The 27,754-nt window shown below is 37.1% G+C and overlaps 1 protein-coding gene and 3 non-coding genes across 6 annotated transcripts in view; 2 read left to right on the top strand and 2 right to left on the bottom strand.

Annotated features, from left to right (window-relative positions):
* The window catches only part of ZFYVE9 (zinc finger FYVE-type containing 9), a 206,383-nt gene that overhangs the window by 126,274 nt on the left and 52,355 nt on the right, over window positions 1-27,754 (bottom strand). Inside the window, exons 2-4 of one of the 3 annotated variants that reach the window (XM_075555965.1) lie at window positions 22,399-22,504; window positions 7,012-7,117; window positions 1,416-3,511 (exon numbers count right to left, since the gene is read on the bottom strand). In XM_075555965.1, the coding sequence (XP_075412080.1) occupies window positions 1,416-3,511; window positions 7,012-7,081 (2,166 nt within the window). In that variant the 5' untranslated portion in view covers window positions 7,082-7,117; window positions 22,399-22,504. The remainder of the gene's footprint in view (window positions 1-1,415; window positions 3,512-7,011; window positions 7,118-22,398; window positions 22,505-27,754) is intronic. The other 2 variants (XM_075555982.1, XM_075555974.1) reach the window with 2 other exon arrangements.
* On the bottom strand, window positions 5,764-5,924 carry LOC142437942 (U1 spliceosomal RNA). Its single transcript, XR_012782440.1, has one exon. It is a non-coding gene; the product is annotated as a U1 spliceosomal RNA (small nuclear RNA).
* LOC142438072 (U2 spliceosomal RNA) lies at window positions 7,916-8,105 on the top strand. Its single transcript, XR_012782537.1, has one exon. It is a non-coding gene; the product is annotated as a U2 spliceosomal RNA (small nuclear RNA).
* On the top strand, window positions 24,278-24,384 carry LOC142438225 (U6 spliceosomal RNA). The gene has a single exon (XR_012782648.1). It is a non-coding gene; the product is annotated as a U6 spliceosomal RNA (small nuclear RNA).

Genomic DNA, 27,754 nt, shown 5'->3' with positions numbered 1-27,754 from the left:
ACAGCTGAAAACATCCTAATTAACAAAGGCTAATATACATCAGGTAAAAAGATAGTAGAGAGTACTTATGAAGCACTTACATATGCAATCTCACTTAATACTCACAAGACTCTTGAAATTAACTCCCTGTTAATGAGAGCTTAGAGAAATTAAGAAAAACTTAAAGTAGCACAGCTGAGACTCAAATTCAAAGCTGACACTAAACCTCCTTCCTTGTTTACATCTCATGTCGGAAAGTTAAATTGATATATTACTAACAGAATCTGGGGAGGGTTGGGAACAGAGTGAGCCCTGATAGCATAGTGGGTTACATTTTGGCCATCTAACTCCAAGGCCAGCAGTTCAAACCTATCAGTTGTTCCAGGGAGAAAGATGAGCCTCTCTCCTCCCCAAAATGTTACAGCCTAGGACACTCACAAAGGCAGTTCTACTCTGTCCTGTACAGTCATTACTAGTCAAAATTGATTCGGTGGCAGTGGGCAGAAAGAACACTAATTAGTCCTACAACTTTGACATAGCTCTATTTTACATTATATAGACAAAAGACAACAAATACTAGTATATACGTATACATACATCGGCATGTCTGTATATGTGAATATATAAAACAAGTCCCAGAGTCTCTCGACCAATGGTAAAAATTTTCAAATATATATACCAAAAAATTGGGAGAGGCTCTATGAGTAATATTCAATTTATCAAGAATTAAAAAGGGGAGACGTCAGACAGTGTAAGATATGACAAAATAATAATAATTTGTGAATTATCTAGGGTTCATGAGGGAAGGGGGATCGGAGAGGGAGGGGAAAATCAAATGAGGAGCTGATAACAGGAGCTCAAGCGGAAGGCAAATGTTTTGAGAGTGATGATGGCAACAGGTGTACAAGTGTGCTTGACACGATAGGTGTGTGTGTGTGGAATGTACAGGAGTTGTACGAGCCCCCAATAAAATTATTTTTTAAAAAGAATTAAAAAGTAATCAGTCAATCACAAATACTCATATTTTCTACACCAAAGGAAGAACAACTTTCTTCTTTAGAACAATTCCACTAACCAAGTATCTATCAATATAGAAACCACAAAGTTAGTGCTTTCTCAATTCTCATCTCTCCATGCAGAGATTCAGCTTAAGTCTTGATAATGAAAACAAAATTATGTAACTCTGAGAACTAGCAACTAACTTTTTTCTTTTTTAATTTAGAAATGTACTAAACTGAAACCCAGTTGCTGTCAAGTAGATTCTAATTCACGGTGACTCCATGTATGCTGGAACTGTGATTCTCCAAAGGGCTGTTAGAAACTCCTCATATTGCCATGTCAACCAGCAGTATGTTCATCGGATTTTGCCTTTATTAACATCTAATTGAGCCATGCAAGAAGGGCATGCCAGGTCTGCATTGTTGCGCACAACTTACCTTCCCACATGCTCTGCAATGATGCCTCCTTTTGGTGAATGTAAACCTGGCTTCACATTTCATGCAATTGGGAGCCTGAGAATCTGGTACCCATACTGGAGCCACTTCACCCAGAGTAGTAAATGGCTTTCTGGCAGAGATTCCAAACTGGCTAGCTCTGAGATCATTGTCTGGGCTCTCTGGAGCTAATGCAAGGCACGATCTACTGGCGATCCCAGCCTCATAACTTTCTAAATGTTCCCCATTCGCATCAGTGATAGCGATGTTTCCCAAAGAGGAGTTGCATACATTGGTTGATGGGTTTTCCCCTAATTTTGCTTTCCCAAGAATATCATTTTTGTTTTTAATATTATTTCCATTGTTTGCAGGCAAGTCATTTTGCAAATGGTCAGGTAATGGCTTTGGAATCTGAAGCTTAAGATTAGAAGGTTGCTTGGGTCTTGCACCACCAAAAGGAACACTGGTAGATTGCAGGTTTGCTGCTATCTTGGGGGAAGACTGCCCAAGCACTGATGGAACTTGACTACAGAAATTGTGCAAATAATTTTTTTTCGTTAGGTCACCAGTGCTGTTTAAAAGTAGTCCACCTCCTTCTATGGCCTCATTTCCTCTCTGTTCATAAATATTAGAGTAGCATTCCAACTTGCTCTCCTCTATTTCCTTTTCTTCTGTTACTGAATCTTCTTTGGAGGGTAAAGTCTTTGGAACAAAAGCAACAACTGGGCTCTGCATTCCACAGGAATCACAGCCATTAGGTAGAGAATGTGCTGCTGGTGTATCTGTAACAGTGGAGAAATCACATCCTTCACTTCCATTCAGGCAAGGTCCTTTTAAATCTAAGCCAGGTTCTGCTATCCCCTCATGCTCTCCTCCATTATCACAAGAGTCCTCAGGCTGACTTGCTGGCAGAAAATTTTCACTTTCTTCTTTTAGTTGGCTGTTACTCATCTCATTTAGTTTAGTCAATTTCCAATTAGTCAGCTCCTGAGATTCAGAGAAATGCTCTGCCATATTAAGAAATTCTGTAGTGTTGAGAACTTCTTCATGTTCACAGCCTTCATTTTCATCAGCCCTGACATCCCTGGGCACCAGGCAATCTGGTAACTGCTCACAGGTCTCATCCCTCTCAGACCCATTGGTCATGTCTGGATTGAGAAGCAAAGGTAGACCAGGCTGGAGGGATTCTCCTGTTGTTCTCTCCTCTTGTGATTCTTTGTTCATCACAAGTCCCTCATTCAAGTGGGAAAAGGAGTTTGGACTACCTATATCTGTCCGAGTGGAGCTGGTTTTGCCCGTGAGATGTTCATCTGGGGTAGAATTCTCCTGTGTTTTAACAGCAGGGCTTTCATTTGCTCCTTGTGATGAGATCACTCTATCAATTGCTAAACTTGATGACATGGAGGGTTCTTTAGCTATAATTTCATCATTATTTAATTGTGAAGAACAGACACTGGCTAGACTATCAGATGAAGTAGTACATAAATGGTTAACAGAATTTTCTTCTGCTGTTGGTCTAGTCAATGGATCCATTTGTTTCTCTGAGTTTATATCTTTTTCAGCAGACCCATTTATACTAAAACTAAACTGATCAGTCTGTCTGCTTTCGTTATCCAGTGAACAGCTAAAAGCATCCATGAGGGATTGATGATTATAATTTTTACAATCCTGAAAATTGCTTTGTAATGTCCTTTTGTCACAGTTATGCATGACGGCTACAACAAGTACATTCTTCTCCTCTGGCAGACAAGTTAGGCTTCCACATCTCTTTTCTCCCCCTTCTACAGCACTGCATTGATCATCTCGATCACAGTTTTTCTTTATTAGTTTCTCATCTGCACCCGCACTCTCATCAATCCACATGGTGGCAATCTCTGGATTTAGCCTACTGTCCTGTCCATTAGCACAATGGTCCTTTCCCTCGATGGTCAGAGGAACTGAATGAGCCAGGGGGGAGACTTTTACTTGTGGCTGTAATTCATTAGAGACTTCAGGTTCATTCACATGGGCCAATGTAGAGTTAAATGAAAGTTGGTGAGGAGGAGGATCTAGGATCTTATTCCATTTTGTATCCAATGAAGTAGGAGGAACTGTTTCATCTGAAAAAAATAAATAATTACAATCAGTTTACTGGTAACACTAGAAAAGCTATTAGGAGTAAGTTAATACACTGTATTTTTAACTATACTCTGAAAATTAAAAAGCCCTAGAATATATAGCTAGCTAATGCTCAACTAGAAAATGGTCCTGAACTTACACAGATATAGCTAGAATAAAGTATGTTTAAGATAGGCCCCTGCATTATAAGCTATCAGTCTCAAATTATATAAGTTCAAACGCTAACCTAAAATATTCCAAACAAAAAATTTCTACCTTATAACTAGTACCATAATTAAATTGCTCCCACAGATTGTCCCGAGATTCAGTTATAGAGAAGGCATCCTCAGGATGCCCAGATGCAAGGCAGGCCTGGCAAGAACTAATCTCACTCAGAACTCATAACCACGAAGCCAATCCAATTTCACCTCATTGAAATCCTGTAGGACAGAGTAAACATGCCCAAGTGGGACTGTAAATCTTCACAGGCAAAGAAACTGTGATCTTTCTCAAGAGCTCCATCTTCCCCCCTACAAGTGGCTGGTGGTTTTGAACTGCTGTTCCTGTGGTTAGCAGCCCAAATGGATAACCTACTATGTCATCAAGGCTACCAAGGACTAACCTAAGTTGGAAAAGAAAAAAAAAAAATCAGAACAGTGAAAAAAAGGCAGTAATCATTGGAAAGGAAGATCAAGAAATTTTCTTGGAGACAAAAATGCTTTAAATCAACATCATGTTAAGGACGTGGGTATATGGATATAGCCATCTGTCCAAATTACATGGTTAATATAGGTACATTTTAACATATATAAATCTCACCTAAAATTTCTATAAATAAGTAAATGACAGTAAAGCAGAGCATATGGCGCAAAGAGATGTAAAAAAAATTTTTTTAAATGACAGCATGTCCTCCACTGTTGAAACTGGATGAGCACATTGGGTTTATTTTACTATTGTGTTTATTTTGTACACATTTGAAAATTTCCATAACAATTTTTAAAAAGTGTGCTACAATATAATGAAATTTTCTTAAGGATTTTGTCATGACACATTATTAGGTTCATATTTATAAGATTACCTGAATGGAAAGTATTCATTTACCTTATTAAATCAACATGAAGATTATAATAGCTCTACCCTCGAAGAAGTATGTAACCTTGTTGGGATAATAATATATGGATAAAATACACATAGATTTCTAACTAGTACTACAGAATAGCATAAATATTTGAGAACGATTATGTGAAAGTAGAAAATAAATTCAGAAACAAAAGATCCTTTCAAGGCTCATGTAGCAAGCTCAAATTTACAGAGGCAAGACTACCTGAATTGGGTTTTAAAGAGAGTTTTATGTAAGTGTGGAAAAGAGAACATTCAAAAGTAGGGACTACCACAAAAGCCCCACACATATCAATCTGAATGAATAAAAGTAAATCAGTTTGAGTTGAGAAAACAATTATTATAAGAAAGTCTTGAGAGAAAGCTCTAAAGGCTAGTTAAGCCCTAACTTCATCAGATTTTATGGAGAATTGGCTTAGAATTCTCTAAGAGTGTTAAATCTTGAGTTTCCTGAATTTGGGCTATTAAAGATTTGGGTTTATTAATATGTGCTTCCATTAAGAAAATAAATCATGTTCCTAAACTGGGTGCTAGAGATATAAAAGGTGATACTGCTTTTTCTAGGAATAATGTTCAACTCAATTCAATAATACACAAACAGGAATGATTATTAATTAAACATTTTATTATTGCATACTACCTACACATAATATTAATTACCAAATAATTCGCACAAATGACCCATTCGCTCCTATCAAGAAGCTAGGTTGGAACGCCTTCTCTTGCTAAAGTATTTGTCTTTGTAAGCAAATGACTTAATGTAAGAATTTCAAACTAAAATAATTTTTACTATTTCAACAAAAATGAATTGAAAATCACCCATAAAGAACCCTACTAGATGCTACACAGACATAAAAAAAAACTGTTAGGAAAGAATAGTTTTATTAATTATAGTCAATGATATTCTAGAATCTTGGGGTTCATATGATTAGCATTAGTGCTGTTTAGACAACTGATGACTGAAATAAATAGCTGTGATACATATAGGGCCACACCAAAGAAAGGGTAAAGAAAATACTTGAAATTCAGAGAATAATGCATCTTCCAACTTCATGTGAAAAAAAAAAAAAGCCCAGGTAGATTCAATAAAATTTCAAATGATTAGATTTCTTTTCTTTCTTTTTTTTTTTTAAACAGGGGAGAGCGCGAACGCAGTCCCACTACCACAAATTATGCAGTCGAGTTTCCCACATTTGGGGAAATCGCAGAGGTCAGCACACCAGCAGTACAATGGATGAGCTTCGCCCTGGGAAAACCACCTTCCTGATCATGGTGTCTCCCCTGCCAGGTAAGTATATGATTAGATTTCAAAATAAGGAATGACCCTAAGAGTAAGCTTTGAGTCATCAATCTGAGTCAAGCAGGCCATCATTCCAGGATCCTTCCTCTCCCCCTTTTCTCCTTCACATTCTGTTTAAAGTTTGCTTTATCACAGACCCAAAGGGACATTTTCAAAATTAATCTCTCTTCCTAACTGCTAATAAAGAACAGGCTGAATCACTGAATATAGTGGAGGTTTGGAGAACATTTCTGAACTTATGTATGCAAGGAATATGGCACTTACTATTAGAAACAGAAAACAAAAAAATTGGGTAAGGTGAAAGATTAAGATTTAAGTATGGCTAAATATTAAACTCAGGTTAAATTGAAGGGGATTCAAATTAAACTGAGATAGGGATTTTAGACAAAAGACTTCCTAGTCAAGTGATGCTTTTAGAATGAGCCTTGAGAATAAGTCATTTAAATGAACTATTCTGGCAGTCACATAACAAAGTAAATCTTGGGCTCAAATAGAAAAAGTAAATGTTTAGAAAATGATGATGGCATGTGTTTAGAAAATGATGATGGCAACGTATGTACAAATATGCTTGATACAATTGATGTACGGAATATAATAAGAGCTCTTAAGATCTCCAAATAAAATGATTTACAAATATAAAAAACAAACAAACCCATAAATCTTTAAAAATCAGTTGTAAAAATATCTCAACTTTAGTGGGTAATTCACATGAAATGAGCTATTTTTCTTACTCAAAGAAATGCAAACATACATTCCAAAGTATTTTCTTGACCCACTGATTTACTAACAACACCTTAATGACAATAACAGAAGAATTTTTAAGCACCATGTGCCAGATACTATGCTAAAGCATTTGCATGAATTACATAATCTTTGAAACAACCCCAAGAAAGAGGATCTTATTTTTCCTATTTTACAGATGAGACTAGAGGCACAGGGAAATTAAACAGCCTCCTCAAAGTTACCTTACTAGTCAGAGGCAAGATGAGAATCCAGGTAGTGTGATACTAAAGCCTGGGTTCATTAATGCCTACCCTAGCCAACCATAGTACATGAGACAAATTCCCCAACGTAAAGTCTCACCTTCGTTTTGTTCAAATTCATCTAACACCCTGTCCAGGTTGTAAGCTTCTGCTTGGAAGTAATTCTCCATCGGTGAGGAAACACCACTCAAGAGACTTGTTTAAACCTAAGTAGATAAATTTGTATTAAACTTTCAATTATTAAAAATAATTTATAAATTTTAAGCATACAAGGATAAAACCTCTCCTAAATCTACCCAGAACCTGCTCATACAACTAGTAAACTAAAGAATCTGTAATACCAATAGATATATTTTACGATCGTTAAATCAGTAAGTCTAGAAATCAGTAAACAGGGAATCATCAAATTTTAGCTAAATTCAGAAGTCAGGCTTGGTGACTATTTCAATAAAGACATGATTCAAAAGACTAATTTCAGATGTCAGTAGGGGAATATCTTGTTGGAGCAAGAAAAGAAATGTGTTTTTTTTTTCCCTCCTAAAAGGGAAATCACAGGAAAATTAAAGAAGGGGAGTTAAAACTAGTCTTTACATATTAGTTTCAAAATGTTATTGATGACTCTAAGTCCATTCCTTTTATTTCTAAGACTTTGTTAGTATTTATCTCGTACACATTCTATTAAGTGACAACTGCCTTAATAGAAATTCCAAAAGTATAAGTAGGAGTCAAATAAATGGTTCATGTAATCTGATTTTTTTTCTCCATTTTGATCTCTAAGTTTATTCCTCCTTAATTTTTCAAAATTGTCTTTTCAAACTGAAAATTATGCTTGAGTTCTTATTGGTATGTTGGAAATGGGGTGGGAAGTGGAGGGTGTGGTGGGGGTTCTACTTAGAGTTCCCAAAAAGTCTGAAAAAAGAAAAATCAAAGACAAGGAAATATCAAAATGTAGTTATCCCAACATTAAAAACTTTTAAATCAATCATTAAAAATGGTAAATTTCCATCGCTTCTCGGGCTTTTGGCTAAGGTCAAGTGTAGTATCTGTTCGTATCAGTTTAATATCTGATACATCCTCTATCTGAGGACAATATATAAATGGATTTTTGAAGCAAGGAGATGGAATAGGAGCTTGCTCTGTCCACTCCATGCAGCGACCTGGTATTGCAGTACTTCCAGAAACAGTGCAAAAAAAAAAAAAAAAAAGGCAAATTTGCTTTGAACTATAAGGACAATATTTCTTCTTTTCTGAGGCAGATAAAAATGCTACTATAAGTTCTTTCATTTTACAAGTAAGAAAAAAGCTGAGAACATTTAGATGATTTATTCAAACATTTCTCACCAAGATTATTGATTCAATTTATCTTTTGTGTGTTCAGGTAGATAAATAGGCTGCATCACCTATGAAGGGTTTAAAAATAATCTGTCCATTAAAAATTATTTATAATTCAAAAAATGTCCATATACATATTTTATTTTGATGAAGACTACAAATTTAAAATAATGGTGGTATAGTGCTAATACACAGGGTTGCTAGCTACAAAGTCAGCAGTTCAAAACCACCAGTCACTCCACTGGAGACAGATGAGGTTTCTAACGCAGTAAAACGTTACTCTTGGAAACCCACAAGGGCAGTTCTACCCTGTGCTATCGGGTCACTATGAGTCAGAATTGACTCAATAACAGTGCATTAATGTTAAAATCAAATGAAAAATTTCACAACCCACAATCAGGCCCATTTAGTACACATCCATAAAATATTAGCTTTTAAAAAGTAATCACATCAACATATTTATTGTACTCCTACTACATGCAGGGCACTGTGATCAAGTCTCAGGCATCACCCTATCATCAAAAAGTTTATAATTTAATTAATAAACAATGATAAATAGCAGTAAATATTTTAATAATGTAATAGAAAAGGCATAATAAATCATAAAGTGCTACCTTTGTCAAATAAAATTAACAAGTAAGTGCTACTGGTATTAGCCCATATATGGGCTGATCATGAAAAATATTATGTATGGATTTGAGTCTAAAAGAATGAATTGGAAATTTGGACAGATAGTCTAGATGGGGAGATACAAGTAAAATATCAAACTAGTAGAAATACAAAAGGTATTATGTAGTGATACAGGATTATTGAGGAATAAGTGAAATGGAACAAGGACTTATTTCTGTAGTTAAGAGTAGGACACAGTTGGAATCCCTGAAGGTCAGTCTGAGACATCTATTACATTTATGTTAAGTAATGGCAAGCATTAGATATAGCAGAGTGGATAAGAGCATGAACTCGAGGACCAACCTGCCCACATTCTCATTCTAGCACTTGTCACTTAATTACTATATGACCTTGGAGGAAGTTCCTTAATTTATCTGTGACTCATCCTCATTTGTAAAACTGGATAATAATAGTAACTACCTTGACATTAAATGACTTAATATGAGTAAGCCTTGGAGCTGATCCTTTTATTCTAAGACAAATAATCTGACAATAGTGATTGCATGGGCTAGTTTCCATGAATAGTTATTGAGCACCTAATATGTGCAGACATTATGATGGGTGTTGATACATCATTTGAAATACACACCATTCAGGACTGTAGTCTCTCCCTCTTTGTCCACATTAACTCTTCATCTTTCAGTTCTTAATCAAATAACTTTCCAATGGAAGTTATTCCTGTGTCTCTAGAAAAAGGGATTTCTCCCTTTATAATCATTCAAAGTTCTGCATTATTTTCTCCTATAATAATCATCACAGTCTTGGTCCTGAAGGGATCAGTTATCAGGCATCAAAGAACAAAAAATCATAGCATTGGCTGCACACCTCCATGATACGATCGCTGAAGACAAATGGGTGCATAAGCAAATGTGGTGAACAAAGCTGATGGTGCCCGGCTATCGAAAGAGATAGTGTCTGGGGTCTTAAAGGCTTGAAGGTGAACAAGCGACCATCTAGCTCAGAAGCAATAAAGCCCACATGGAAGAAGCACACCAGCTGGTGCGATCACGAGGTGCCAAAGGGACCAGGTATAAGGCATCATGCAAAAAAAAGATATATATATGTGTGTGTGTGTATATATATATATGTATGTATATACACCATAGTGAATGAAGGGGGAAGTGCAGAGTGGAGACCAGAGGCCCAAATGTCGACCACTGGAGATCCCCTCATAGAGGGGTTTAGGAGAGGAGATGGGTCAGTCAGGGTATGATGTAGTACCGATGAAGAACATAGCTTTCCCCCAGAACCTGGATACTTCCTCCCCCCAACTACCATGACCCGAATTCTACCTTGCAGGACTGGATAGGGCAGAGGTTGTACACTGGTGCATATGGGAGCTGGAGGCACAGGGAATCCAGGGTGGACGATACCTTCAGGACCAGGGGTGTGAGGGGCGATGCTGGGAGAGTGGAGGGTGAGTGGGTTGGAAAGGGGGGACTGATTACAAGGATCCACATGTGACCTCCTCCCTGGGAGATGGACGGCAGAGAAGGGGAGGAAGGGAGACTCCGGATAGGGCAAGATATGACAAAATAACGATGTATAAATTACCAAGGGCACATGAGGGAGTGGGGAGCGGGAAGGGAGGGGGGGGAAAAAGAGGACCTGATGCAGAGGGCTTAAGTGGAAAGCAAATACTTTGAGAGTGATTAGGGCAAAGAATGTATGGATGTGCTTTATACAATTGATGTATGTATATGTGTGGATTGTGATAAGAGTTGTATGAGCCCCTAATAAAATGTAAAAAAAGAAAGGAAAAAAAAAAGAAAATGATTAGGGCAAAGAATGTACAGATGTGCTTTATACAATTGATGTATGTATATGAATGGATTGTGATAAGAGTTGTATGAGCCCCTAATAAAATGTTTTTAAAAAATCATCACAGTCAATAAACATTTATCAGTGTGATTTTTTTATTAATGTAATTTATCCCACCTGACTTTAGGCACCCACCAGAGTGTTCACCATGAAATCCCAGGCACAGAATCTGAAGTATCTACTCAACCCTTACATCAAGAAATTAAACTGAACCCCAATTACATTTTTTACTTAAGTAAATATCAATAATCGATGCTAAAAACAATTAGGTCAATGATTGTTGAGGAAAGAATATTCACAGTGTCTCAAAGGCTCATGCCACAATGACTTAAAAATTTTTTAAGTTTAAAAAAAAAAGTATGCGGACGATGCTGGGAGAGTGGAGGGTGAGTGGGTTGGAAAGGGGGAACTGATTACAAGGATCCACATGTGACCTCTTCCCTGGGAGAGGGACAGCAGAGAAGGGGGGAAGGGAGACTCCGGATAGGGCAAGATATGACAAAATAACGATGTATAAATTACCAAGGGCATATGAGGGAGGGGGGAATGGGGAGGGAGGGGGAAAAAAAAAGAGGACCTGATGCAAGGGGCTTAAGTGGAGAGCAAATGCCTTGAGAATGATTGGGGCAGGGAATGTATGGATGTGCTTTATACAATTGATGTATGTATATGTATGGATTGTGGTAAGAGTTGTATGAGTCCCTAATAAAATGTAAAAGAAGAAAAAAGAAAAAAATGATTAGGGCAAAGACTGTACAGATGTGCTTTATACAACTGATGTATGTATATGTATGAACTGTGAAAAGAATTGTATGAGCCCCAATAAATTGTTAAAATAAATTTTAAAAAAATATTTATAACCCCCCCCAAAAAAAAGTATGCTTACTAAGGATATCATCACTACCACCACCACCACAGTCAAATGAACAAACATTTAGCACCATCAATAGCTGAACAAAAAGACATCATTATGGACCTCCTAATGTAAGCAATGAAAAGTATAAAACACCATTTATATAGGATTCTATGAAGGTCCAGTGGTAGGGTGGGTTGCACTTTGGACTGCTAACTGGAAGGTCAGCAGTTCGAAATGACTAGCCACTCTGCAAAAGAAAGATGAGACTTTCCATTCCTGTAAAGGTTTACAGTCTCAGAATCCATAGGGACAGTTACACTCTGTCCTATAGGGATGTCATCAGCAAAATTGACCCAAGGGTATTATTGATCGTGGTTTTGGTTATACAGGATTCTCACCGAAAACATGCAACCTGAATTTAATAATGAGAAAATAATTAGATAAGTGAGGCATTCCATTGAATAACTGACCTGAAATCTTTCAAAGTTCGGTTATGAAAAATGAGATTATTCTAAATTAAATGAAACTAAGAGGTAAAACCACCAAATACCATGCAAAAACATTGACTGGTTCCAGAAACAAGAAATCACACATCTCTCTATATATATATACAGTTAGAATGGCATTTTGAAGAAACTGGAAAAATTTGAGTATGGACTGATATACTGAATCAATACTCATTTTCTTTAATGTGATACAGTATTTTGATTTTGTGTGAGTCTGTAATCACAAGTCAACAATTCAAATCCAGCAGCAGCAGACTCCACGGGAGTTAATTCTACTCTTCTCTTACAGGCTTTTGACACATTGGAATTGACTGATGGTAGTACATTTGGCTTTATAAAATTGTCCTTTGTAGGAAGCGCCTGCTGAAATATTTAATGAAAAAGTATTATGATGTCTGAAACTTACTTTGAAATAATTCAGAAAGTACGTTGATGTGTGAGTGTGTGTGTGTGTGTGTACATGTGTGCAAAGAGAGGGACAAATACAGAGACAGAAAGGAAAGGAAAACGGGCAGGTACATGTGTGTAAAAGAGGCAAAATGATAAAAAGTGATGAGCACAGTTGAAGAATATAGAGGTCTTCATAGTACTATTCTTTTTTTTACATCCACTTTGATTTTTTTAAAATCATTTTATTGGGGGCCCATACAATTCTTATCACAATGCATAATGCATCAATTGTATAAAGCACATTTGTATATTTATTACCCTCATCATTCTCAAAACTTTTGCTCTCTACTTAAGCCCCTGGCATGAGCTCTTCATTTTTCCTCTCCCTCCCCACTTCTCCCTCCCTCATGAACCCTTGATTATTTATAAATTATTTCTTTGTCATATCTTACACTGTCCAACATCTAGTACTAGTCTTTCCACTGTTCTATAAGCTTCTTATTTTTTAACGGAGAAAAAAAAAGTTACAGTGCGCTGATTTAAAATATACAGATGCCATAAACAAAAAGAGCCAAATCCAACCACGAATGGGAACTAAAGAGCAGCAGGTAACCAAACTACCCAGTAACCTAAGGACCTTGATTGTGAAAGATAACAGGAAATATGGAATTATAGGAGGCCAACATGTAAAAATTTCTGCATTGGAGATGGCCAGACTGGATTATCTGTTTAAAGCTAGGTGCTAAAAGGGAAAAATCCTATTTCAGGACTACCCAGCAATAAACAGTGAGATTCTCGCAATAGGAATGAATTAACCGTAACTGAGATGAGGAATCGATGTTTACATTGTTTCAATGCACCTCTTTATAAACACAAACACACACAGACACACAAAAGTATATATCCTCGTGTATAAGCCTACCCATATATCAGCCAAGGCACCTAATTTTACCACAAAACTGCATTTAAAATGTGCGGGGGTAAAAATGTGCTGAAAAACTCAGCTTATAAATGAATATACACGGTACATAAATGAAGAAGAAAAGCCTGGCAGACACCAACCACCTCACTCAGGTGATCAAAGGAAAAAACATCGCTAATATTGACAAATCAAAATTCTGTGCTTCCTGGATGAGAATATAGTACCACTTCTGGGATAGTCCCACCAAAAATGCACAGCCTGAATCTAGTGGACAAAACAGCCAACAAATCTAAATTAAGGGACATTATACAAAACCATTAGTCTGTGAGCTTCAAGACTGCTGCACACTAAAAGAGGCTAAATAGACATGACAGCTGGTAAAACTTGATTAGGGTTTAAGGATTAGATGATGGTAATACACCAGCATAATACAGCTTTTGATGGCTGTATTATGAGACCATGTATAATGTCCCTGTTTGCAGAAAACACTGAGAAATAATTCAAAGATGACAGATATCACACACTATATGGCTGATCCTTGAACAACTAGGGTTTAGACTGCACAGGTTCTCTTATTTGTAGATGTATTTTTTTTCCTTTTGCTACTGTGAACTCATGTATTGCCAAGTATCTGCTTAGAACACTGGGAGATATTAATCTTCACGTGAACAGCTTCTCTCTCCAGTAACTGCTTGTCTGGAGCTGATTAGTGTCATAAGGGGTCTTAAGCACACACTTGCAATACTTGAGCTCACTATAATATCAGCAGGGAAAATCAAGTCTAAGTGTGACTGCTCAGTTCAGATCCCTGCTGTTCAAGGGTCAACTGTACTTGCAAACCTTCTATATTTTTAAAGCTTGAAATTGCCTTGCACTTAAAACATTATACACATGCAAAAAACTATCATATTTTAAAATTTCTGGTATGCTTTTTCACCGATCTTTTTTATAGCATTGTGGTAGTTACATAATCTAGTGTCAATTTGAGAGGACTACAAGTCCAGAGGTAGAGTCTGGCCTGCCAATTAAATATAACCAACGAGGCCTCTGTGTGGGCATGGCCTTCTCCTGAGAATTCTGGGAACTCCTGTTTTTCCTCCTTGGAGGCGGAAGACATACTCTCTCTCTAGTCACCACCTTGGAGACGCTCTACTGACTAGACACATGGCACTACATTGATAGAACCTGTGCCCTGGGAACTGGAGAAGCCACATGGACCTACCATGATGCAGCCAGGCCACTGCAGCCAGAGAAGCCACACAGAGACCCCTGCTAGCACTGAGATGCTTACAACGCCACTGGATCCACGGACTTTCTACCCACTGGCCTGTGATCATCCTGCATTCAGTATCATTGCATGTTTCATGAGTCTGAAGAGGATTTCATAGGTTGGTATTGGACAAGGGCTAATATTGGACTTATGGACTTGATCTGGACTGGGCTGGGACATTGTCTCAATATTCAATTGCTATTGTATGTAAACCTCTTTCTTACATATGAGTGTCTATGGATTTGTTTCTCTAGTCTGCTCAGACTAACAAAGACATCTTGATTTTGTCTTACAAACATAATTTCTTCTCTTACCTCTTTGAAGAAATAACTTTTGTTTTTTATTCTACTTCCAGTATTTCTTCTAAGTACCTTTTTGAGATTTAAATGCTTTGGTCTCTGTTTTTCATATGTAATTTTTTCCCCAAAGGCCCACACATTTAACAAATGATGCACTAAAAGCCAATTGGAAGCTTTGCGTGTGTAACATGATTTCTTAATGGGCGACTTCTGCTCCATGTTGATGACTGGGAACACAACTACTCTTGTTTCTCATTTTGATTCTGTTATCTCATCCTGTCTTTCCTTCTGAACTTTATCTCTAGGCAAATGCTACCCTTTAGCTCCCCTATGGTTGCTTATTCTGGGTAGTGTGCACCTCCCTGGTATAACTGATCACCGTATAGCCCATTTATTGCTTGGCTGAAAGTTGAACCATGGGAGTGAGTTCAGTTCTAGATTTGCAGCTTTTCCTGCAGCTTGACTAAAGGTGCATAGTCTCTGTCAGACCAGAAAAACTGCACATTTTTATGATTTTGAGTTTGTTCCACGATTTTCTTTCTTTTTAAAAAAATCATTTTATTGGGGGCTTGTACAATTCTTATCACTATCCACACATACATCCATTGTGTCAAGTGCATATGTACATTTGTTGCCATCATCATTCTCAAAACATTTGCCTTCCACTTGAGCCCTTAATAACAGCTGCTCGTTTCTCCCCCTCCCCACTCCCCCTTACCCCATGAACCCTTCATAATTCATAAATTGTTATTATTTTGTTGTTCCACATTTTTTTATTGTGATCTCTTTTAGAGAGGTGGGTAGTGGTGGCCAGATACTCTTCTGTCTCCAGACTGTGCCTTTTCAGAAGCAGATCATTAGGCCTATCTTTCTAGGCAATGCTGCCTGAATTCAAGTTGTCAAGTTTTCAATCCAGTGTTTGTGGATTTCAAACAAAGCTTCATCTTTACCAGGGCATCTTCTAGCTCGTGGGAGCACTTCTACATTGCAAGTACTTTGGGACAGTGAAATGGAAAGATGAAGGAGGAATATTATTTGGAAATACATGCATACGTATAGTCGTTAAGAGGCCAGGATATGAAATGAAACTTCCTGAGCCCAAGTCCTGCCTAGCACTATGTGTAACTTTGTGCAATTACTTAACTTCTTTTTTCCCTCATCATTCATCCAATAAATATTTGAGTGCTGACCGTGTGCCAGACACTACTCTGGGTGTCATGGAGACAAACAAGGTGCAATAAGTTAAGATCTCTTCCCTTAAATAGCTTACATTCTGGAGCGCTGAATTGTATATATATGATTTTGAGGTATTAGAAGCACTCACTAGTCTGTGCCAGGAAATTTGGAATACAGTCACTTGGTCAACTGACTGGAAGAGATTCATATTTGTACCTATTCCAAAGAAGGGCGACTTAACAGAATGCACTAGCACAACATCACTGACACGCAAGTAAAATGTTGGTGAAGATCACCCAACAACAGTTGCAGCAATACACTGACATGGAGCGGCCAGAGATTCAGGCCAGGTTCAGAAGAGGACATGGAACATTGCTGATGACAGATGGATAGTCACTGAAAGTAGAGGATACCAGAAAGATGTTTACTTGTGATTTATTGACTATGTCACAGGTATTTCAAATACGAGTAGGGTCACCCGATGGGAACTGGTTCGGTTGAATTTCCAGACTAAGAACAGCCTATGAACAAGGAATTAGCTGTCCACTTTTGAGGGATTCACCACTGAAAGCCTATGAAAAGCCTATGGTACACACTAAGATATAGTACCAGAAAAATAAACCTTTCAGGTTGGAAAACATTTAATATACAACTTTTTAAAAAAAAGAGCTGCAAGTAGAGTTGACGATAATGATGGCGGTGGAGTGAAGCTTTCAGGACCTTCACTTGCTGATGGGGTGTAACTCAAAATGAGAAGAAACTGCTGCAAACATCTTTTAATCATCGAAACAAGGAATGCACAAAGTATGACTCTAGGAAAATTGGGAGTCATCACAAGGAAATGGAATGCATTAAGACCGATATCCTAAGAATTAGGGAGCTGAAATGGACAGGTATTGGCCATTCTGAATCAGAAAATCATATGGTTTACTTCACTGGGAATGACAAATTCAACAAGAATGGCATTGCAGTGCCAAAAAAGACATTTCAAATCTATGTTGAAGTACAATGTTGTCTGTGATAGGATAATATCTGTACACCTATGAGTTGTGGGATGACATCAAAAACATCATACAATCCAGTTAATACAACTATTATTCAAATTTACACACCAACTACTAAAGTAAGTGATGAAGAAATTAAAGATTTCTACCAATTCTTTGGTCTGAAATTGATCAAACATACAATCAAGATATATTGATAAATACTGGCAAATGGAATGTAAAAGTTAGAAATAGTGAGAGGAACAGTAGTCGGATTATATTGCATTGATATTAGAAATGAAGCTGCATAGTGCATGATACAATTTTGCAGACCAGGAACTTCTATATTGCAAATACCTTTCTCCAACAACAAAAATGGCTGTTGACAAATCTATGGGAAGAGATGATGGAGAAGCTTAATGTCACTGGTCAAAATGAAGCTAAGGGCTAATTGTTGAACAAACCATAAAAGTGCCCACATGTAAATTCAGTTTGAAGTTGGAGAAAATTAAAACTAGTCTACAAGAGTCAAATACAGCCTTGAGTATATCTCACCTGATTTTTCAAGAATATTTAAAAAATATATTTGATGCACTGAACATTTATGACAGATCTGATGAACTGAGATGACATCAAGAATATCACACAATATGTGTATATATATATGTATATATATATATATACACATATATATATACCATATTGAATGAAGGGGGAAGTGCAGAGTGGAGACCCAAGGCCCAAGTGTCGGCCAATGGAGATCCCCTCATAGAGGTGTTTAGGAGAGGAGATGGGTCAGTCAGGGTGCAAGGTAGTACCGATGAAGAGCACAGCTTTCCCCCAGATCCTGGATGCTTCCTCCCCCCAACTACCATGATCCGAATTCTACCTTGCAGGGCTGGATAGGGCAGAGGCTGTACACTGGTACATATGAGGGCTGGAGGCACAGGGAATCCAGAGTGGATGATACCTTCAGGACCAAGGGTGTGAGGGGCGATGCTGGGAGAGTGGAGGGTGAGTGGGTTGGAAAGGGGGAACTGATTACAGGGTTCCACGTGTGACCTCCTCCCTGGGAGAGAGATGGCAGGGAAGGGGGGGAAGGGAGACTCCGGATAGAGCAAGATACGACAAAATAACGATGTATAAATTACAAAGGGCACATGAGGGAAGGGGGGAGCAGGGATGGAGGGGAAAAAAAAGAGGACCTGATGCAAAGGGCTTAAGTGGAGAGCAAATGCTTTGAGAATGGTTGGGGCGGGGAATATATGGATGTGCTTTATACAATTGATGTATGTATATGTATGGATTGTGATAAGAGTTGTATGAGTCCCTAATAAAATGTAAAAAAAAGAAAGAAAAGAAAATGATTAGGGCAAAGAATGTACAGATGTGCTTTATACAATTGATGTATGTATATGTATGGATTGTGATAAGAGTTGTATGAGCCCCTAATAAAACGTTTAAAACAAAAAAAAAGAATATCACACAAGAAGAAAGCAAAAGATCAGAGAGTATTGTACAGTTGATTATGGTCGATGTTAAACATAATATATGTTAATAATTATGGTAGAGGTTAAAACATAATACCTTATTACTTGATCTCACTTTTGACCCCCATTTTAAAGTTGTTTCCATTTTTAATATTTTCTGCTTTCATTTGTGGTTTTCCTATGTAATGCCTCCTCATTGTTGTTGGTTTGTTTGCTTGCTTCCTGTTTATGATGTCCTATATATGAAATCAAGGACAAGTCGTTCTATAGAGATGCCAATTAACTGGATGCCAAGAAATTTGGAGGGCAGCTACTTGGGCAACTGACTGGGAGAGATTCTTATTTGTACTCATTCCTAAGAAAGCTGACTCAACAGAATGGCTAATTCTGTACAGTACAGTGTCATGTACTAGGGAAATGGCAGGGCAGGGTGGGGAAGGTGAGGAGATAACAACAATGAACACAAGAAGAAAATGTTCTGAAATTATTGTGGTAATGGCTGCATAAGTCTTAATATGAATAAACAATTAAATTTTATGATATGTCAAGTATATGCCAATAAAATAATTTAAAAGAAGAAAGCAAAAGGTCACTAAAAAGACAGGAAAGAAACATGAAAGTGGATGCCAGAAAAGACTGAAGATCTTGAACACGGACTAGCTAAAGCAAATGGAAGAAATGATGAAGTAAAAGAGCTGAGTAGAAAATTTCAAAGACCAGCTTAAGAAAATGAAGTATTATAATAAAATACACAAAGACTTGAAGCTAGAAAGCCTAAAAAGGAAACATATGCTCAACATATTTCAAGCTGAAAGAACTGAAGAGAAAATTTAGTCATTTAGTAATATATAGTATTGAAGAATTCTTTGGGCAAAATATTGAATGATGCAGGAAGCATCAAAAGATGGAAGGAATACATAGCAATTGTGCTAAAGGAATTGGCCAACATTCAACCATTTCCAGATGTGGAACAAGAAACAATGATACTGAAGGATGAAGTCTAAGCTTACTGAAGATATTAACCAAAAACAAGGCTACAGGAATTGATGGGATCTCAACTGAAAGGTTCAACAAGCTGATGAAGCACTAGAAGCACTCATTCAACTATGCCAAAGAAATCTGGAACTTATTAGAAGAGATCCATATCTGCATCCATTCCAAAGAAAGGTGACCCAATACAATACGGAGATTATCAAACAATATCATTATTATCACATATAAGTAAACAACATAATGATAAAGCATTACAAGTGTCAACAATTTCATTCTACTTGGATCAATAATTGACATTTATAGTACAACAGTACAGAAATCTGAAGCCAAAGTTTAAAAAACAAAGTTACAATTTTGATAACTAAGGTATGTCTGGTTTAATAAAATCATGTGTATAAAAGTTAGATAATTAAAAGGGAAGGCAACAAAATTATTTTAAAAAAGAAAAGACAGAAGAATCCACATGTTTGAACTGTGGTATTGGCAAATAAAATTGTGGACTGCCAAAAGAACAAACACATCAGTCCTGATGCTACAACTGGAATGTTCCTTAGATCTGAGGATCAGGAGACTTTGGCGCACTTATTTTGTATATGTCATCAGGAATGATCAATCGTTAAAAAAAGGGCATTGTATTTGGTAAAGTAGGAGCTCAGCAAAGACAAGGGATATCCATAATGTGATTACATGACAGGTCAGAAACAGAAATAAATTCTAACATACCAGTGATCACGCGAAGCATGCAATGTTTTGTTCTGTTGTACATGTAAAGAATGCCATGAGTTATGGCCAATTTGATGGCAACTAACCCCACCACCACCAGATTTTAGTCCTCATCTACAAGATCAAAACTGGGCTAGAGTCAAATCTAGGTTGAGCCTGAAGTAAAGGAAAAAAGGAAGTAGATAAGGTATGCACAATATATTAAAAGCACAGTCATGGTAATGGCACACATAATTTCTGCTCACATCCCTTTAGTTAGCTTAGCCACATAGCCACATCTAATTGTAAAGAGGGCTGACTAGACAACCGTAATCCAACTGCAACTACAGAATGAGAGAGGATTTCGTTCTAAAGGGCCCAGTAGAAAAATTCCCAAAAGAGTGATGCCTCAAGGACGAACAATTTTTCCAAGCAAAAGCAGAGGAAGACACTACAGAGAGGATCTCATGTGATGGTGAGGGTACATGAAATAGTTTCACAACTGAAGACTTAGAAGTTTTCATAGGAACATACTACTGAAGAGAAAAGGAGCTCACTTGCCATGCCATGCTTCTTTTCTCAGTTATATGGGAAACTGGACTCCATTAGAGTGAATGGCACCATCACTGTCTGAAATCTACCTTCTAACAGAAGGGTCATGGGGAAGAGACGAGCCAGTCAGGATGCAGTTTAGCACCAATGAAACATACAACTTTCCTCTAGTTCTTTACTGCTTCCTGCGCCCCACTATCATGATACCAATTCTACCTTACAAATCCAGCTAGACCAAAGAATGTACACTGGTATAGATAGGAACTGGAAACACAAGGAATCCAGGACAGATGAACCTCTCAGGACCAGTGGTGAGAGTGGCAATACCGGGAGGGTGGGGTAAAAGTGGGTAACCCATCACAAGGATTTACATATAATCTCCTCAAGGATCTACATATAATCAGAAAAGTGGGTGAAGGGAGGCATCGGACAGTGTAAGAGATGACAAAGTAATAATAATTTATAAATTATTCAGGATTCGTAAGGGAAGGGGGGCAGGAAGACAGAGGGAAAAATGAGGAGCCGATACTAAGGGCTCAAGTAGAAAGAAAATGTTTTGAGAATGATGATGGCAACAAAGTACAAATGTGCTTCACACAATGGATCTATGTATGGATTGTGATAAACGTTGTGTGAGCTCCCAAAAAAAAGAAAAGAAATCTACCTTCTACCCACCTTTGCCATTTTGTACTCCTTAAATCAGTGGTTCTCAACCTTCCTAATGCCCTGACCCTTTAATACAGTTCCTCATGTTGTGGTGACCCTCTAACCATAAAAGTATTTTCATTACTACTTCATAAATGTAATTTTGCTACTGTTATGAATCGGGTGACCCCTGTGAAAGGGTCATTCGACCCCAAAGGGGTCGCGACCCATAGGTTGAGAACCACTACCTTAAATAATCATGAGTATTTGAAAACAAAATCAAATATAACTTTGAGTTAAGAGTCAAACATTCCTGTTCCATAAGGATAAATAAAATACTGCATTTTCTACTTTAAATTATTCCTACTTACAATTAGTCTAAAAACACAAAATAAAACAATTCAATTAAATACCAGGGGGCTTCAGTAAGTTCATAAAGTGGAACGAAAAGCTAATGGAATTTTCTCATAAATTTGCGAAGTCCCCTTATAAATTTTCTAACCAATTCCCCATATTCAAATTAGCTTTAATTATTTAGATCTTACATGATGACTAAGAAACCTAAGTGATTTTAATTAAATAAATTATTCTTTTCTCCTAAAATATTGCTCAAATTCTTTTTCATCTGAAATTACCTTCCTATGTTCACAGTAGCAATAACAATGACTGAAAATTAGCATTTTCATGTAATTCGACAATAATTTTAAAATATTAGTTCACTCTAGATTTAAATCTAGGCATTTGAAAATCACAACTGATTTAACAAGGTGCTATGCTATAAATGAAGCAAGTAGTAGATAAATATTAGTATTATTTTCTATAGATAATAGCTTTTTTCTCAAAATCAACCTCGAAAAGAAATAAAACATTTTTTCCCTTACCTTTTCCCCCTTACACATGTGATAAGGAACAGACTTCTGTGAGCTTACTCATGATGCTTGCTGCACCACCAGCCTGTCCTGCTGATTCAGTATGTTCTGTTAGATCCTAAAGGGAAGGGAAAAAAAGACACCTTGTCCATTACACTTACTATAGCAATAAGACCTAACTTTCTCCACATAAACCTATGACAGCCAGATAAATAAAACATGTGCAGTTAAATAATAAATTATAAGCACATCTCAGATTCAAAGGCCAGAGCAGCCTGATACATAATAGCAGATATATGTTATTGTCAAGGTCAAAAGTTAAATGTTTAATAAATAGAATGTATATACCTCTATTTTCAATGAATAATATAAAGTAAAACATTGATAGGCATTTTCAACTCAATGATTCTGACTAATAGTAATTCATGAAAATACTACTTATTTTATATGACACTAGGCCCTCCAAACCTAACAAAACTGCTGCTTCACAAAAAAATTCTGTTAGTGTTTTTGCTTTGTTTTTTCTTATATACACAGAATTCATAAGTTGAGTTTTAAAAGCTTCCTGCTAGGATTTTTATTGCCAAATGATTGTTTTCCTTCAAATAGAGTCTCTTATGATTCTAGTCTTCCTCCATAGCTTAGAAGTAATGGATATAATAGATGTTAACCTTTACTCTCAGGAGTATGCAAAAGATAACACATTCATAAAAGTTATTTCTTTCTTTTGATTATACGCCCATGATGTTATAATAACCCAACTCAATGTCTCTAAAATTAATTAGAGAGATAATTTGAAATATTTAAGGGTCTACTGTATATACTTGAGAGAATAAGCCGAGCCAAATATCAGCCAAGGCACCTAATTTTAACACAAAAACTGCATCTGCATTAAAAATGTGCTGAAAAACTCAGTTTATACAGGAGTATATATGGTAATTTAGTCTTACATAAGATTAGTAGTTGAAACTAACCAGAATAAAACTGAGACTACCAGATTATTTGTGGGAAATATCTGCCAAATAATCAGAGAATTTTCAAGTGGAACGGTGTCATAGAGATGATCAAATGAACACTACTTCCTTTTAATGACAAACTGAAGTGAAGGGAAATTTTCTTCACATTGTTATTTCCCATATTCTGATGTGAAAATGGTAAGCCAAAAAGGTCAATAACTAATGCTAGAGAAAAAGAGCTAAAATTCAAGTAACCAAAGATCAATGAGAAAAGAGAATGAAAATCACAGGTGAAAGATTTTTCTGTCTTGGGAACCTGAAAAATATGTACATGCTAATGTATACATAACTCTTTTTGAAAGTGATTCAACTTTGGAAGTGTATTATAATAAGTGACTACTACATCAAGAAAACTACTAAAAAGAAAAAACAAACCAAACTTACCATGGGTGAAGGAAGAAGAGTTTTTGCTTAGGGGCACTGTTCATTTTAATGATAGTGGAACAATTTTTATTTATTTTTATTTTGTATCTTTTTAGTGGAACAATTTGCAGAGGAATATCAATAATGATTATACAATTCAAAGTAAATTAATGGCATAGAATTATACATGTCAAAGCGGTTGAATTGGAGAATGTTTTGTTGTGTATATTTGTGTCAAAATTAACCAAAAATTTACATGAATAACAGCAGGTACAAGGAAAAAGAAATTGTTCTGAAACTGATCGTGGTTAAGATTGTACCACTCTTCTTGATATGGCTGAACTATTGAATTGTATGATATGTGGATGAAGTGCCAATAAAACTATTAAAGAATAACTTATAAATTACCAAGGGGGCATGGGGGACGGAGTGTGGGGGAGGGAAGGAGAAAAAATGAGGAGCTGATGCCAGGGGTATCAAGAAGAAAAAAATGTTTTGAAAAAGATGATGATGTGCTTGCTTCGGCGGCACATATACTAAAACTGGAACGATACAGAGAGGATTGGTATGGCCCCTGAGCAAGGATGACACGCAAATTCGTGAAGCGTTCCATATTAAAAAAAAAAGAAAAGAAAAAGATGATGACAATATATGCACAGATGTGTTTGACAAAATGGATATATACAAATCAAATTAAAATAAATAATAAAATCTAAGGAAAATATGTGCATGCTATGACATCCTTGAAATAAGAGGTAGCAATGCTAAGAAACAGATGTATGTATATCTATGAAGTAAAGGAATAAATATTAGAACTATGAAACAATTGTGAGGAGTAGAGAATAAGTAAAGCCCTTTTCCCTCTAATGCCAAACTACTTAGAATTTTTTTAAACAAATGAAAGTAACTCTATAGATTATAAGTCAAATACTGTATTTTTTTAACCCATGAAGTCAGTCCAATAATTTACAAAACATTAAATCCCCCTTGTTTATCTTCAAGCCTTTAAGACCCCAGGTGCTATATCTTTTGATAGTCGGGCACCATTAGCCTTCTTCACCACATTTGCTTATGCACACATTTCTCTTCAGCAATCGTGTCGGGAAGGTGTGCATCCTGGAATGTCAATTTAATAGAACAAAGTGTTCTTGCATTGAATTAGTGCTTGAGTGGAGGCCCAATGTCCATCTGCTGCCTTAGTATTTGACCTATAAATATATGCACATAGATGTTTCCCTACACTCGTATATATTTACACATGTACATTCCAGTCTTTCGACCTCTATAAATACCCTTTTCACGTAGTTCTTTCCTCTATTTCCTTCTACTTTCCCACTATCATACTCAGCCTTCATTTGGGTTTCAGTAATTTCTCTCGGTTACCTTGCCCTTGCTGAATCCCTACTAGGCCTCTCACACCCTCTTTGCTACTGATTTTGGATGATTTATTGCTCCCCTGTCCCTGGGTTGGTCAGCACCACCTCCTTGCCCCCTCCTCCCCCTCTCCTGTGTCCCCCCAGAACCATTGGTCCTGTTGTTTTCTCCTCCAGACTATTCATCCAGTCTATCTTATAGATCTGTAGAGATAATAATATGCACCAAAAATCAAGTCATAGCAAAATAGGTGATGAGTGAGAGCACAGCTAAGGTCATCTAGCTGAGAAGCATCAAAACCCACATGGAAGAAGCACACCAGCTTGGCTGGCCACGCGGTGTAGAAGGGACCGGCTATTAGACATGAAAGAACTAAAAATCCTACAAATGGGTGCCCACCTCACTGATACGATCACTGAAGACAAACGTGTGCATAAGCAAATGTGGTGAAGAAAGCTGATGGTGACCAGCTATCTAAAGATATAGTGTCTGGGGTCTTAGAGGCTCAAAGATAAACAAGTGACCATCTAGCTCAGAAGCAACAAAGCCCACATAGAAAAAACACACCAGCCTGTGTAACCACAAGCTGTCGAAGGGATCAGGTATCAAGCATCAAGGAACAAAAAATCGTATCATTGAAAATGTGGGTGAGTGCAGAGTGGAGACTCAAAGCCCATTGGCAGCCAACCAGACACCCCTTACTGAAGGGTTGTGGGGAGGGAATGAACCAGTCAGGGTACAGAAAAGCAAAGATGAAACATTTAACTTTCCTCTAGTTCTTAAATGTTTCCTCCTCCCAACTATCATAATCCCAATTCTACCTTACAAATCTGGCTAGACCAGAGGATGTACATAGGTACAGAGAACAACTGGAAACACAGGGAATCCAGGACAGATGACTCCTTAAGGATCAGTGGAGAGAGTGGCGATGCCTGGAGGGTAGAGAGAATGTAGGGTAGAAAGAGGAAACTGATTACAAGAATCTATGCATAGCCTCCTCCCTGGGGTAGGGACAGCAGAGAAGAAGGTGGGGGGATACATTGGACAGTGTAACATGATAAAATAATAAAAATGTATAAATTATGAAGGGATCATGAGGTAGGGGCAGTGGGGAGGGAGGGGAAAAATGAGCAGCAGATATTAAGTGCTCAAGTAGAAGGCAAATCTTTTGAGAAACATGATGGCAACAAATGTACCTATGTTCTTTACACAATGGATGTATGCATGGATTGTGACAAGAATTGTATGAACCCCCAATAAAATGATTAAATAAATTTAAAAAACAGTAATTCCCAAACTTCACAGGTTTTCTTTCCATCTTTTTACTTTTGGTGTAATTTTGTGCTCCTACCCTTAGCCAGAGATCTCATAAGAAAAATTTAAAGACCAATGACTTTGTTATGCAAATAATATGTAATATGCAACAATTCTAACAATATAAACAGCTACTGTACATATGGAACTTGCCAGATGGAGTATATAGGAATCAAATGCTGGGATGAGATGATAAACAAATACAATTTCACTAGTCAAAATAAAATCAGGGGCATTTGTGGAATAGATCATCAACTGCTCATATGCAAGTTCAGGTTGAAGGTGAAGAAAATTTTAAAAACTCCAAAAGAGCCAAAATACAATCTTGAATACATCTCACTTGAATTTAGAGGAGATCTTAGGAATAGATTTAATGCACTGACCACTAGTGACTGAAGATCAGATGGCTTGTGGGATTACATCAAGAATGTCATACATGGGAGCTGGAGGCACAGTGAATCCAGGGTGGATGATACCTTCAGGACCAGGGGTGTGAGGGGCAATGTTGGGAGAGTGGAGGGTGAGTGGGTTGGAAAGGGGGAACTGATTACAAGGATCCACATGTGACCTTCTCCCTGGGAGATGGACAGCAGGGAAGGGGGGTAAGGGAGACTCCGGATAGGGCAAGATATGACAAAATAACAATCTATAAATTATCAAGGGCTCGTGAGGGAGGGGGGGTGCAGAGGGAGGGGGAAAAAAAGAGGACCTGATGCAAAGGGCTTAAGTGGAGAGCAAATGCTTTGAAAATGATTAGGGCAAAGAATGTACGGATGTGCTTTATACAATTGATGTATGTATATGTATGGATTGTGATAAGAGTTGTATGAGCCCCTAATAAAATGTAAATAAGTAAATAAATTAAATATAAGCCACAAAAAAAGAATGTAATACATGAAGAAAGCAAAAAACAGGAGGGGAAAAGATCAGAATAGATGTCAGAAAAGACTCTAAAACTTACTCTTGATCATAGAGTAACTAAAACACATAAAAGAAATGATGAAGTAAAAGAGCTGAACAGAAATTTCAAAAGGCCATGGCAAGAAGACAAATGTATAATGAAATGTGCAAAGATCTGGAGTTAGAGTAAAAAAAGGAAGAATAAATTCAGTATACCTCGAGCTGAAAGAACTGAAGAAAAAAATTCAAGCCTCGAGTTGCAATATTGAAAGATTCTATGGACAAAACATTGAATGATACAGAAAGCATCAAAAAAGGATAGCAGAAAACACAGAGTCACTGTACCAAAAGAACTGGAGAACATTGAGTCATTTCAAAATGTAGCATAGGGTCAAGAATTG

This window comes from Tenrec ecaudatus, chromosome 1, assembly GCF_050624435.1.
Source record: "Tenrec ecaudatus isolate mTenEca1 chromosome 1, mTenEca1.hap1, whole genome shotgun sequence".
NCBI classification, from domain to species: Eukaryota; Metazoa; Chordata; class Mammalia; order Afrosoricida; family Tenrecidae; genus Tenrec; species Tenrec ecaudatus.
This window is presented reverse-complemented; position numbering and strand designations above follow the sequence as displayed.